General features: G+C 48.1%; 1 protein-coding gene across 15 annotated transcripts in view; it reads left to right on the top strand.

Annotated features, from left to right (window-relative positions):
• Window positions 1–14,710, top strand: part of COL13A1 (collagen type XIII alpha 1 chain) — a 101,503-nt gene that overhangs the window by 33,641 nt on the left and 53,152 nt on the right. For 14 of the 15 annotated variants that reach the window (XM_038140824.1, XM_038140834.1, XM_038140826.1 and 11 more), the window contains 9 exons: window positions 4,439–4,474; window positions 5,087–5,113; window positions 6,847–6,897; window positions 10,616–10,651; window positions 12,129–12,155; window positions 12,961–12,987; window positions 14,048–14,074; window positions 14,181–14,207; window positions 14,487–14,513. In XM_038140824.1, the coding sequence (XP_037996752.1) occupies window positions 4,439–4,474; window positions 5,087–5,113; window positions 6,847–6,897; window positions 10,616–10,651; window positions 12,129–12,155; window positions 12,961–12,987; window positions 14,048–14,074; window positions 14,181–14,207; window positions 14,487–14,513 (285 nt within the window). The remainder of the gene's footprint in view (window positions 1–4,438; window positions 4,475–5,086; window positions 5,114–6,846; window positions 6,898–10,615; window positions 10,652–12,128; window positions 12,156–12,960; window positions 12,988–14,047; window positions 14,075–14,180; window positions 14,208–14,486; window positions 14,514–14,710) is intronic. The other variant, XM_038140827.1, reaches the window with a different exon arrangement.

Here is a 14,710-nt window from a genome sequence, read left to right on the forward strand (position 1 = left end):
ATTCGTGTACAATAGAGGGACTATTCAGGGTTTCTGTGAAGGAACATGAGAAGTTAAACATACGGTAGTCATCTTTTGTCTGTTCACGCAAAAATGTCTTAAACAGTTTGCAGATGACGTTCTGAGTAGTAGTTGCTGCACAACCTATTTTCTTTCCCCTTTCATCAGGCTGAAATGCTATAGACTGAACTCCCACAGATATACGAGCGCAGACCTCTTTAATGACAGCAATCTTCCAAAAAGTTGCACCTTCTAGGCCAAAAGGTCTGAAAGCATTTCGCAGCTGGAAGCCCTGATCCACACAAAACTTCAGCGATAGCTTATCCCAGGGGCTTTCAGGACTGGCTCTTTCAGCACTGGCTGTGGCTTTTTGGGAGGAGAGCACACCTCTGCAGGCAGCTCCAACTGGAGTCCCTCCACGGCAGTCCCTGCCACTTCAGCAGTCTGTTGGCACTAAAGGGATAAGATGGGCACAAAATTGGCAGTGGTGTTGGCATTTCTATTATTGCTGTGAGAAATTAGAGAGAAATCACTAGATCAACACAGATGTCTTCTAGAGAGCTGTCGCTGCTTTTGTGGGGTGAGGAAGACGCACGCTCCAGGCTTCCTCTGCAGCAATAAGGGTAAGAAACTCAATATTGTAATGAGAGATTGAAGCCTGGCAGAAGCACATGGGACCACCAGAGAAGTGCTGACATTATATGCTACTGTATCCTGGCTTATTGCGACCCCTGAACCTGTCTCTGCAAGCAGACTTCTAGGACAGGCTGTGAGGAATGCTACAGCCAATGGAAATAACAAGAGGAAGTTGGGCAGACTGAGTGTTCTTAGCCAAAGTGGAATTTGTCTTGGACTAGTAGGACCCTCATCTCATTCAGGAGCTCTTGGGCTTCTGATCAGCTGGCGAGCGAGATCGGCTCAGTCACTGTGAGCAAAGGTTCACCTCTGAGAAGCTGAGTGAGTTCTACCTGTCACTGTAGGAAGTATTCTCCCACCCCTGTGTATTTCTCGTGATTGAAATGGAAATGGTTTTATGAGCAACAATCTGAGCTCCTTCCTGGCTGATTGTCATGCACGTTGTTCTGGATAGTGACCCCAAAGCAATGATCACCCCACATCTCTCTCCCGTTTTTGTTTCCCGGCTTGCAAGAGACAACACACTGTGTGACAGGGCTTAGCTCCCAGTGCATGTGTTGGCTTGAGTGTGGAGATGGGCAGAAATACTCGTTAGAAATGCACTGAGCCCTGCTTGCAGTCCAGGACAACAAGGACAAGAGCCAGGGAAATGGATGAGCACCACCAGAGCAGCAAAAGGGAACTTCATGTTCTTCTCTTGCCCAATGAACACTTCCACCCTTATTCCTGAAGTCAGTGAAGGCTTTGGTGAAGACAAGAGCAACCCGCAGTCACGTAAGATATTTGATGAGATTGGGACTAAAAGGGGTGAAGGAAGGAAGTGATGAAATCGTGCCATAGTCCTTTTGCTGTCTGGACCACATCCGAAGCAAATGATCCTCTCACGGACATTTTCTCTCCCATTTCTGATCATGCAACATTTCTGTGGCAACTGCAGCAATTCCATACATGAAAAAATAATATTTAGCAGATGGAAACTAAGGAAGAAAGTCAAAGCCCTGTAATTAGCTTGTTCTCCGTGGACTTGCAGATACCTTCAGAGCTCGTGCGGAGAGCTGTGGGTAGAGTTGTGCCAAAAGGAGAGAGAACTTCACAAGCAGGAGATTAGGAAACCGAAGCAATCAGAGCTGATGGTCAAGGAGCTGTGGAGAGTTTTTTTAACCATTCTGTTTCCTAAACCCTTCCATGTGATTCCATGTCTTTATCAAGCCCTCCTTTCGGAGTTTGAGGCTAGCTTTTGCTGTTACAGTGTATTTTGTTCCGGGGCCTCACAGAAAGGCCACAGCTCCTGGTAAATACTTCATTATTTCTGTTTCATCCCTTCATTCTTTCTGTCTGACAGTACTCTGATCAGGAGGCCTCTGGCATTCATAAGGTGGTAGAAAGTAGAATTGCCTAAAAAATGGGACATGGAATAGAATATTGCAAACAGGACATGGCCCATACAGAGCAAGGACTGCAGGAGCTTTGTAGGTCCAAACTTAAAAGGGTAGCTTGATCCTCATGAACCCTCCTATGTGTGGGAAACACTACTTTTGAGGGCCTGGTTGAAGAGGCAAAGTGTTCAGTGTTCTCACTGATGGGATTTGCTAGTTGCAGCAGGATTTAGAAGGCCTAAGTCACCTTGGGACAAATGCAGAAATACATAATTACAGTATCTGCATCTGAGCTAGTCATGACTGAGGAAGGGGCGTGGGTTCTGCAATTACAGCAGCGTGATTTCCTGGTGATGGTTCCCTGCTCCCCAGGCTGTGGCTCACCTGAAGACTGCACGAGCCGTAACAGGCAGTTTCCCAGTGAAGGAAATGCAGACTATGCTGCTGGCTCTCCCCTGGCTCAGGACAGGGGCTGCTGCTTGCCTTTCATGCTCTTTTAACTCTGATGTGGGAGCTTCAGGGCAGCTTTTCATGACTTCGTAACCAACCTACACAGTATCATCCACCCACAAGTGCTCTTGCCTGGCTGCCTGTCACAGACAACCTTTCCTTATAAACATCTGGTATGTATTTGCTGTCCTACCGGGAGCTCCCCCTTTGCTGTAACTCTGCACAGTCACATTCCAGACGCGGTGCCGTCATGTACCACTCCAGGTACTCACGGGGGACCTGACGCAGATCAGCCCCGACCTTGGGCCCTTCCACAGCAGAGACAGAAGAAGCAAATTCAGCTTTTACCTCAAAAACCACGAGGAGAATCAGCCTGGGCTCAGCTCTGGAGGAAAGCAGCATTTAAGGGACTAAAAGCAGAGGAAAGCTCAGTATTATGTTTTCCAGCAGCCGCAGAGTAATGCCAGGGCCCGATGCCGACACCAGGAGCTCTGCTCACTGCTGGCATGCAGAGATAGACAAATATTAGCGGGACTGAGAACCCACCTAAAACCCTAGAAGAAAGCAGTTTCCCATAATATATCCTCAACAAAACTTAAAATCAAGCAGCTGTTCAGGGTTTCTTCCATCTGAAGGGGGTGCTTTTGCAAAGTGTACATAGCTGTTCAATTTATCACAACATATGCTGCACTGGAAAAGAATGCCCCCCATACCAAACAGCCCTCCCAGGTCTGCAGAGGGAAGTGGCTGAGCTTCCACCAGGGAATGGTTTGATCCCAAACAATATTGTCTGAGTTTGGGATACACAGCCTTTGTGTACACCCAGAAGAACAAACAGAGCTAAGTGCCTTCCCCTTCCGGAGATTTCAGATTATGTTCACACGCGCTGGGACTGAACGTGTGGGGAGGCATAAAGAGGTGGCACCAATGGGACTGGTGTCTCCAGCTGCAGAGACCAGAAAACCAGGTTTATGTCTACAGACACAGTCAGCCAGGGGCAGGAGCATTCTGGTTTACATAAGGAAACCCCAAACATCACTGGAAACAGAACTGAGGGATTATTATCACGTCATTTTTGCAAAATATAGAGCAAAAGCTACATGACTGCTGAAGCCATAATCATCAAGATCCTTTAGCAATGAGCTGCTGTCTTACAGCCTTCAGTTTTGGTGACCAGGAATGCACAGGGGGTAATTGTTTTTTTTTTGGTAATTGCATAGTACAATTTAGCTGTTAGAGGCAGCCAACTGCCTTGTAGGTAAGTGGGTGAAGAAAATCGTCACTGGTGCTCTGTTCATGTGTTTACAAGGCTCTGTCCATTGTCACCTGACCCAAAGTCGTTCCCAAAACCACTGTTAGGATCACTCACATGCTGACAATGCACTGGGAAGTATCTCAGAGGGGTAGAGGACACTGAAAACAGCTGCTCATATGTCTTCTTCCAGACATGCTTTTTCCTGTGTCAGTTTGTGTTCTCACATTTTTCTCTTGCTTCTGGACAGGACAGTATTTTTAAGTCTGAAAGAATTGTGTTTTAAAGTGGTAATTCTATAAATAAATAGCTAACACCCAGATGACTTTGGTCAAGAAGGAGAAAAATGTGACAGTTGGCCACTGCAGGAAGCCAGTTCCCAGGACCTGGATTTTATGAAGTGTTGGAAGTAGGGATAGTACTCTGTTTGACTGGAGAGTCCTGTCCTCCTTTTGCTGCCTAAATTGCTGTATGTAATTTCTGTTGTGAGATGTGTGGGCTTGTCATATGTGCAGATGAACTGGTGGCTCACACATTCCAAAGAGAGGTTCGGGCACACGCAAACACATTTTTACTCTTTAACTTTCTCTCTCTCCTTCTCACAATCCCTGGACACTTGCACCACAGTGTGAGGCTGCTGCTGTGGCTTAGTTCAGTTGTGCTGTTTTATACCCTTGCTTTTGACCAGTTACCAATTCCCTCTGATTTTTGCCTTAATTGCCAGGGGGACAAAGGTGCCATGGGAATCCCTGGGCGGCCGGTAAGTCAAACCCTCTTTTGTGTGCCTTACCGTTCCCATTCTCTTCCAACCCTCAGGATTTGGGGGTGGGGGAGGGTGGCTTTCAAGATAATCCTTGTCAGTTTGAGCAAAACTACTGTCCCTGAGCCCCACACCTGAGGGGCTCCCCTGGTCTCAGCAGGGTGACCAGCCCTGCAAGCCACATACCTGCTGGGGAAGTGTTTCCATTTCACCTGTTGTAGTATCCAGGCCCTCCTCTGGTTCAGCATCCCCCCGTTTGGGTGTCTCCCGCTGCCACCTCGTGCGCCAGCTGGGCTTGCTAACCCTGGGTTTCCTAACACGCACCCCTGCTTGCCACTGGCAGCTGCCCCTTCCAAATAACTCTGCCCTGAGCAAAGGGGGCCATCCCCTGCCTGGCTGAGTGCTGTATTTTGGAGCTGCTCCTTGCTCAGGCATCCCATGGTGGGGATGGGGAAGAGGAGCGGGGCAGGAGCTGAGGCCACCCTGCTGATCCCAGCCCCATAGCCGGGGTGTTGGGGGGAGATGCTGACGCCTGTGTTTGTCTCTCTCTCCTTTCTCTGTCTCTTCCCTGCGCCCTCTTGCATGTGGCTGTGACGGCTGCCACTGACCCAGGGACTAAAAGGGCAATCCGGAGAGAAGGTGAGTCAGCTCCTTGTAGCCTGTAGCACCCCCAAACTGTCCTCTTCTAGGGCCAGCCCAAGCTCCCCTGTCACAGTCATGGCCACTGCAGCCAGCTTTGGGCTTCCCCACCCCTGGGCTGCCCCATCTTCCGTGTCAGTGCGAGTATATTTCCCAAATTCCTTCCAGGCCAGTCAGACTCCAAAGATGCTGCATTTCTTGTTTATGACAATTTACTAACAGCGTAAGAGCCAGTGGGCACATGCAGGGCTTCCTTCAAGGCTTCCTGGATTTTAACTATTGACTTTCTCCCCCTCTGGCAACTCTGCTTGCCCCAACCAACCTGCAGCTCCCCTCTACCTCCCAGGTTAGCTTGATCCCTGGTGCAGGTGGGAGCAAGGAATAAAAGTGGCATGGCATGCTCCTATTTCTGACGTGGTGGGACCTCTTCCTGCTGAGGAAAGCTGATGGTCTGTGGGACACCATCTCGCAGACCGTTTGCTGTGCAGTGAGTTGAGATTTGTGCCCACAGAGACGTGCTGGTTTACAAAGCAATCCAACTGCTGGCCCCTGTTTTGAAGTGTTTGGCGTTTCAGTGTTAGTGTATTTTCCCCAGAGCCATGAGTAACTCCCACCTGGGAGAGCAGGGAAATGGAGATGTTTGGGATTTGTGAATAATTGAATAACAATATGTAGAAATTAAGAAAGGTATGGGTATTTACCTGACAAGGAAGATCATCTATGCAGTACCATACCAGACCCATTTGCTCCTCTTCATAATAGAGAGAAAAACACAACAAGGAAGGGGAAAGTAGGATAGAGATTCTTCATCCTTGTGTTCACTGTTTGCTCATTGGAGCCAACCAACATCCAACAGACCAGAATTTCCCACCTGAAGCCATTCTGCTTTTTTCTCTGTATATCCTTGCATTTGTTTCTGGCCAAAGTTTTCATAAAGGGACAGCAGATAGATACAAACAAACAATGGGAAAAAAATCACTCCTAATTGCCCCTGCTGCCTCAAAGGCCTCCCTGAGAACCCTAAGTCTGTGGCAGTCCATAGCTTTGTTTTTCAGAGTGCTTTGCTTTCTTGCAGGCTGCTGGGTTTATGGGATGCTCTGTCCCAAAGCTCCTCAGCCCTGGGCACTTCTGGAGCTGCCTCTCAGGAATACATCATGTTTCCAAAGAGAGTGACTTGTCCTGCCCATCACACTCTGTGGGTGGCTAGGAGTTGGAGAGGCAGCTGTTTCCTTTTCCAGCAAGCACTTTGCTTTGTTTTCATCCACATCTCAACTGAGTTTGAGAAGTACACAAGCAAGGCATTTCTGGAGGCAACCCAATGAGCTGCCTGCAGCTCCCATTTCCCTGGAGCCCAGGACATCCCTCTTTTTCTTTCTTCTGCAGGACACAACCCTCCTGGAACTTGCAGGAAGGAAACAGAAAGGGTTTCAGGCCATCTTTCACACTTGCAATGGAGCAGAACCTCTGTTTTGCCAGAAAGTGTTTTATGTGTTTATACTTCTCCTTGCTGTGCAGCTTCCATTTTCTGGCACATTGAGCAGCTCTCAAGAACATCTTTTTTCCCAAAGTGTCAGGCAGGAGCTGGGGGAGGCAGAACAGCAGCTGCCCCATAAGCCCTGAAGATCTTACACCTAAGCCACCGACATTTAACCCCAGTCTTGACGGGAATATAGTTGACTTTGTGTTTTCCTCTCCTATTCTCACCCCCTTTCCTCTGCTTTGTCTCTCTGCAGGGTGCTCCAGGAGAAGCTGGCATGTCCATCATCGGTCCCCGCGGTCCACCCGTAAGTGGCTTTTCTCTCTATTTTTGCCTGATGCAGGATGTGGGCAAGTTACTGGGAAAGGCTTAGGAGGGGCATTAAGACTCAGCATCAGCTGGAAAGAGCAAAAACCCTGTATAATGTGGTTCCCATGCTGAGCCAGCCTTGGTTTTATACTGCTATTATATACTATATATAATGAAATTATAGCTCATATTCCAGAACAAATGAGGAAGCCTTCCCTTGGCAAGGAAACCAGAGTCCTGCATTTCAAAGGAAGAAGTGTATTTCCTTTGTGCAGCAGGGCTGCTATCACTTTTGGAGAAAATTTGCCCTTTGCCTGGCTAATTTCAGCCTTTGGTTTAATCAGCAGGGAATAAGCCCCCTGATTTTATTGATGGGTGGGATCAGAGCTTAGCCAGTGACTGGGGAGCTTACAAAGACAAAGGGCAGTTCAGAGGTCTTCGTCATGTACCCAAAGTCTTGGAAGCTCTTTGTCAGCATGGTTACCACTTCTCTGGCTGAGAAAAGGCAGGATTTTGCACCCTCTTCCAGTAAAAGTGTCTCTACAAGGTGCAACGAGTCAGGCAGACAAAACTTTTTGCAAGGGCAGGGTCATAAAAAAAGACCAAGATGAAGGGTTGGAGTGTTTACGTGTCCTAAATGCTGGATGCTTCTTGCACTGTGGTTCAGCCATCAAGCCTCTGCTTTTGTGCGGGTGCAGCCAGACCTCTCCACTCCATCCCTGCACAGCCTCCACCGGAGATTTCCACGAACAAAGACCTGGAGATTCAATTTGTTCCCTCCCAGTGGGCACTTCCGATTTTGATTAACCTGTGAAGAGCACCGTCCTTGACCTGCAGAGAGGATGGGCTGCTGGCAACCTTTGTTTCACAGCCGAGGTCAAGTGAGAGAGACCCAGGCAGTGCGAACACTTGGCTACATCTGGCTTTCCAATTAACTTCCCAAAAGCCCCATGACAAGTGTTTCTAATAAAAACCAGCTTTGCCGGTCCCAGGCCCACCTGCCGGGGATGCTGGAGTTTGAGAAGCGACAGAACCAAAGCCCAGGACCCAAAGGGGTCTCCCCAAGGGTTTTATGCCTAGCAGATGGTGCCTGGCCACGTGTCCAGGCAAGGAAGAGGGGCTGGCAAGTTTCTCCAGCCAAGGTCTGAGCAAGACCACCCTGCTCCACAAACAGTAGATTTTGGAGGGTGAGTGCCCCGTTGCTTTTGCTGTTTCTCACAAGCTCTGGCCCTCAGCCTTCTGAACAGGGTAATTATAGTAATCAGAGAGAAAAGCTATCAGTTGCTGTCCATGTAGGTCCTGCAAAGTTTTCTTGAAGGACGTGTGCCTGGGCTGCGGGACAATTTTGTCTGCTTTGGTGCTGCTGCCTTTGCTGCTGTTTGAGAAAGTGCAGAACACGTTGCATCTTTAAAGCAGCAGAAAAATTAAGTGGCAAATGGTATCTAAAATGGGGGTTTGCCTACACCAATCAAAGCCCTGAGGTGCCAGGACCGGCCCAACTCCACACTTTCCCCCTGCAAAGCCTACTGTGAAGATGATCCAGTTTCCTGGGGAGCTGGTGATAGGTCAAAAGGATGGCTGAGCACTGAAGACAAACACGGAAACGCTGGCCAAGGGGCCACTCGGGGAGATGTGGGATGACAAATAGTTTCCAGATTTTTGTTTGGAGGTTAAAGTTTTTGCCGGAGCTCAGAGCTGCTTAACTCCTGGCCAGAGAGGGACAGTGCGCCGATAGTGGCAGAAACAGACGGTCTCCATGATTTGGCAGCTCCCAGGATTACATACTTCATACAATCAACATTTTAAAAAGGAGACAAGGAAAACCAGCCACCCAACAAAAACAGTCTCTTGGAATCGCTTGCTGCTGAACTGTTGTCTTGGCGTGATACAGTGCAAATCATTCTGCTGTCCTCCAAGGAGAAAGAAGCAGCAGTCTGCAGTCTACAGAGGAAGCCAAATTGCACCATTTCCAGGTTTTCTCCCTAATTCTTTTTTTAGCACTTTTTGTCAGGGAGGTGTCCAACAGGGAACCAGAATTCTGGCTAGGCTCTTCTTGCTTCTTGCCTTTTCAGAAGCCAGTGGTGTACAGATCCTTTAATTTATAGCCTATCTTCCCTCCTGGTCACTGGCCAACAGGGCCAGGTGGTTTTGTGTGTATATTGCAAGGCAAAGCTGACCAAGTTCAACTTTGGAGAGCTAAAGAAATAGTGCAATTGTGATTAGGTCCTGCTAGCATTGCGTAGCAAACCAGAACTCTTCAGTGCAATGTGAGGGATTCTGTGGTGGGGGCATCCCTCAAACCCTGCAAAGAGGCTGTTGGGGGCAATCCTCTGCAGGGGTAAACGCTCACTGAGTCTCTCTGCAGACAGAGGGTGCCTGGAGATGTTACCTGAAGGTGAAGGTTTTCCATATAGTGCAACTCTGAGGTCTCCCAATCAGGATTGTTGTTGGTTCACTGTGGCAAACCTCAGCCTCACAGCCCAGGAGCCCCATCTCCTCCTCGCCCTTCCCTTCCCTCAGGACCACATGGGATCACTCTAGTTAAGGCAAAGATGCGCTCTGTTTGTCCCCAGCTCTATCCTAGGAAACTCCTGTGGGGCTCCAGCAGTCCAGTCATGGTAGCTCAAATTGCTGAAGAAAGCAGTTTCCCCCCCAAAATGAGAGAACACATAAGGAAGCTGGGCATTTTGGCACCACAGCCCAGATTTCAGGGTAGGCAGGATGCCACAGTGGTCAGCTGATGAGCGTGGCACAGGATTTACCTCATCCGGCTGTTTCTGTCTACATGAGAGTGCTTCAAGATCTGCTGAAGTCTGGGCCAGATGGACCATATGCTTCCTGACCTTTTTTTTTTTGGGAAACAGATTGAAAAATCCTTAAATGAAGTGGTATCTTTCCTGAATACCAACAAAGCTATGGTAACTGTGACCTCAGATGTCACAAGGCCCAAAAATTGAAGAACTACAAAAAATTTAGCAGCCAGGACATTTTCTCTTTTTTTGGTGTTCTTAAGTAGGGGATGAAGAAGCTGCCAAACACATCCCAAGCCAGTGTTTGCTCTATCTGATCCCAAACTGGTAGCCATAGGAAGGGGCAGGGGGAAAAGTCGTGGTGCTCCTGTTCCTCTCATCAAACAGCCTAACTCTCCTTTTTGTCTTAGCTCTCAGAGGATAAAAAAAAAAATAAATTAAAAAAAAACAGAAGAGGAAAAAAATCGTCTCCATAATTATTTCTGAGGAAAAGGAATGAGCTGAGATATAAGATGAGGGGAGGAGGAGGAGAGGGAAGGTTGTATTTAGACACCAGTGGCCTGCAAGGCTTGTCTTGCACAGAACAGCACCCTGCATTAAACAGCTCAGGTTTATGGCAGCAAGGACTGCCATAAAATGAGCTCAGCCTCTGGAATATACTCCAAAAGCCTAACATATGGGCTAGGGACACCCATTTAATTAATGTAGAAACTTCAAGGAAACTGCCTGCAATCCAAACTGGAGCTGCTCCAGCCTTTTCTTGGCCCTGTACAAATTGGAGTGGGGATGAGAGATTTCCCCTCTTTCCCAAGACACTTTCCCCTTGGAGGAGAATTGTGTATCTCTTCAGAGAGTTGTAGGATTATTGGTCAGAGGCTGGAGGAAGGGCTCTGTAGAGAGGACTTAGGATCCATCAAAATTCATTTCTGTTTGTCTAAACTGCTGTCTCTGTTTCATCCTTCCCAGGGACAGCCTGGAACAAGAGGTTTTCCTGGATTCCCGGTAAGTGTAACTCCTAATTTATGAGGTACGGATGTGTGATACTACTAGGAAGCCTCATAAGTGCTTGCTGTATCTCATCATTTCTTCCTGAAACCAATGACCTGATCTGATATCACTGGAAAAAGCAATTTTTTCTTCATTTGTTTTTCTGCTACTTTTTTCTTCTTTTAAATGATACATAGGGAGAAAAAAAAAAAACCCTACCAAACCAAACCACACAACTCTGAAAGGAAATTAATTTTAAAAAATCCCCAAGTGTTAAAATAACATAGTTAAAGCCAGATCTGTTCAGTGAAAGAGAACCATCTTAAGAAATACCCCTATCCCAAACAAAGAAAATAACCCCTAGGTAGGGGAAATTCCAGCTTTAATTGAGCTTTTAGATGATATTCCAATAGCAGCAAGTGCCTGGGATCCAAAAACGGCCCTGCCTGTTGAGGGTCAGCTGGGGACTGTGCTAGGCTGAACACCCTGGTCATGCCAGAGGGAGAGGACATGAGGGGGAATTCTTCCCCAGCACAGTTGCAAGGGAACAGAGATAATGCCCAGGAGAGGACAAAGCAAATTTCACTTCAATCCTAACAGTTGCTGGCAGCACTCTGTGAAGTGCCGAGGCTGCTGAAGAGCTCCAACAGTTGCTATTTATTCATATGCATTTATTCTGGACAGCTAGGAAGCCTGGGGCAAACACAAACACCCTGCACATCCCTGCTCCCGCCAGGCAGCTCAGCTGCTCCTCCAGGACACTGGGCGTGCCAGAGCAGGTCTGCAGGGGGGACTCTCACTCCTGGAAGATGGGAGGAATTGGCAGCCTCCCCCTGTCTGCCCGGGCTCCCCCGCTCTGCCCGTTGTGACAGGGGGGCTGTGAGCTGCCCCTGGGCTGAGGAGAAGCAGATCTCCCCAGGCCCTTGTGGTCTTTGGCTTTTGGAGGAGCAGAAAACAAATTGGCCCAGCTCATGAGAAAGTGCTGGGTGGGACAGCTCTGTGGAGCCTGTTTCTCATCAAACAGTACCTTCAGCGTGTGCTGAGCTGCATGTCACCTCTTCCCTCAGACACTTCCCTGTGACATCTATCACTTGCAAAAATTTCTCTTCCCCCAAAGGCGAGTGCCCTTTTAAATCAAAGTCTTGAGAAAACTGCTGATACTCAACAAGTTTAGCGAACACTGTAAAATGTTACATTCTGAGATTTTTTTTGCAAATTGCCTATGAGTCCTTCCTTGCTTCTGTTCCTGTGTCCAGCATTGCTGCTGAAATGTGCTGACAGTGAGCAGGTCCCTGCTGAAGCAGTTTGAAATCTGGGCTGGTTCTCAGCAAGTCAGGGATCTGCCAGGACTGGACAGGAGGGCAGGGAGTTGGCCTCACGTCACCCCAGCCCATGCAGTCTTGTGGCACATAGTGCTTCCTGGGGCAGATGGACAAGATGGACTGACACCCTGAAGAAAGCATTTCTCATCATTTTTCCTCTTTTATTTCAGGGCCCTATTGGCTTGGATGGCAAACCGGTAAGCAAAGAGCTCCTCTGCAGGCTTCTGCCCTGCCTCCTGCTGGGTCCCACTGGGCTGCAGCCTGTGTGTTACACCGTGTGTTTGAGGGGGACTGTGTTGCAATGTCATGCACATGCATGGATTAAAAGAAAATTAGGAGGTTGGCAGGCAGGAGGATGCCACAGATGCCTTGGGGGAGATGCAGGAGTCAGGAGATTAAGGAAGGCAAGAGTATGGCCTGCTCCTTTCTAGGTAGATCTATAAAATAGCAGTTCACAAGTGCAGCAGCCTGGCTGCTGCAGAGAAAGCCTTAGCAGGCACTCCCACCCAGAATCAGACAGGCAGAGCAGATCCCCGAGGTATCAGCCCTCTGCCTTAGCCAACAGCTTCCTGCTCTTTGCTGCCGTGCCAAAAAGAGCTGCAGTAGAGGAGGGAAGGATCCTAAAGACCTCTGTGAGACCTCCACGCTGTCCTTAGAGATTTGCAGTAGAAACCCAAGTTCTTCCCATCCTTCAGAGCCGGGCACAAATGTGGCATGAAACCCAGATGGGCATGAAACCCATAGGTTCATGTGGCAGCCATATAGCCAGACTCCCCACCACACTCCTCCAGTGCTGCAATGGAGAAGGAGCTGGTAGCTCATGCCTCTGGCTTTTAATTTCCTGTTTTTTTGCCATGAGGAACTTCACCCCCAAGGGAGATGTGGCAGCACCTTTCTTGTACTGCTCTGGCGACACACACTTCGCTGAGCAGAAGCTGTTAAATCAACATCATCTAGAGTCTGCAGTGGCCAAAGCTGATGTGTGTTTCCTTTCTTTTGCAGGGGCATCCTGGACAGAAGGGAGAGATGGTAAAAATACATGTGTTCGTCTGTGGGTGATGGGTTGGTTTGCAATGATGTTGGGCCTCAGCTGGAAACAAGCTCAGGGGCAGGGTAGCAATCTTACCTCAGCTGATGCACTAGCTGCATCCCTAATTCTGTAACTTCATAATAGCAGGGCTAGGATGCATGTCTGTAATTTTTGCATTATGGCTAGTGCATTTATCATGTCACAGCAGCAACTCTCTAGTTACGCATGGGATGTGTTTTCCTTGCACTTAGCAATTATGTTCTTTAAATATATTCTGGGAGCTGACATTTTTTGTGGTTGGCCTCATAGGACAAGTAAAAGTTGATGGAAAGATTTCTGAAAACCCATCTGGCGGCTTTCAACTTATCTAACAACAACTAAAAAAAGCATATTTTTTGTATTAAATGTAGTTCCCCCATACCCCCCCCCCCCCACCCTCTTGAAGCTCTGTTTCATATGTGCATCATACTAAAATGCTTTTGGTTGAAAATGATAGACTGCACTTCATGGAAGCCCAAATGCTGTCTTGTTCCTCTTGACATCTCTGATGATGAAATCCCAAATATGAGTCTGTCAAGAGAGAGGCCCTGTAGTCACCTTCGCTCACTGAAGTGTTGAATGTTTTCTTCTGCTAATTCTGTAGTTGTGTTTTTTGAGCCCGAGTGTCAGTATAGCCCTCTGGCAAGCACATGTTGAAGATCCCCCTCCCCACTCCCCTGTTGCACAATCCCAGCCCGGGCTTCAGTCCTGGCTGCTTCTGGTTCCATCCCAGAGCGTCGGCCGAGGAGACGCGCTGTCAGCCGAGGTCCTGGGAACAATAAGGGTGTGTTTTCCCAATGGTTTTTTTCCCCTTCTCCTTTTAATATTTCTCCCCCGTGGTGCAGCCAGAGCATGTGTGCATTTTCACTCCTCCATAGTAACAAAGGGAACCCAGATCTCTCTTGCGAATTTTCTTCACAGTTGTTTTTAAAAGCTCAGTTTTTCACCTACTCCATACGTTGTCTTTTTGTCACTGTAAATGAAAAATCATCCCATGTTAAATTCTGTGTTTCTTTAAAGGGTGCTGCAGGTCCCAGGGGACAACCTGTAAGTATCTCATCCCTATCCCATCTCTTCCCCTAATCCCTTTCCCCTTGCATTCACTGAACTCCTTCATTTACTGAGGCCTTTTTGGATCACTTTTCTCTTGCAGGGACCCCCAGGACAAAAAGGAGAGAAGGTAATTTCAATAGGGACCTTGTTAAAAGTTAAAAGAGAGGAAGGGACTTGGTGGACTTGGTGCTGGTTGATCTGACTGTGAGTGAGGAGTACCCAGAGCAGAGGGCTCAAGGCATGGGGACAGGAGGCAGGGTGCTTATCAGGTGCAAATTGGTGTAGCTGCGCTGAGTTTGATAGAGTCACAATGATTTACACCTTCTGGATCTGACCCTGCGAGCCTATTTTGGTCGCCTCTGTTTGTGGTTTAAACTCTTTCCTTTTTAATCCCCTTCTTTCACAGGGTCAGTGTGCAGAGTACCCGCACAGGGTAAGTCATTAGCGTTATTATCCTCTGTCCCGTGCCTTCCTGCATGTTAATCCTCCTTCGTTTGAATGGCTTTTTGTTGGAGGCAGAGATCGTTCCATTAACAAGATGCGTCATCTGGGCCCCCGGGGCAGTGCTTGGCTGATTGATGTGTTTCGAAGAAAAGCAGCAGATAAGGTTTTCCAGGAGGGATGTTGGTT

Source organism: Motacilla alba, chromosome 6 (genome assembly GCF_015832195.1).
Source record: "Motacilla alba alba isolate MOTALB_02 chromosome 6, Motacilla_alba_V1.0_pri, whole genome shotgun sequence".
Taxonomy (NCBI): Eukaryota; Metazoa; Chordata; class Aves; order Passeriformes; family Motacillidae; genus Motacilla; species Motacilla alba.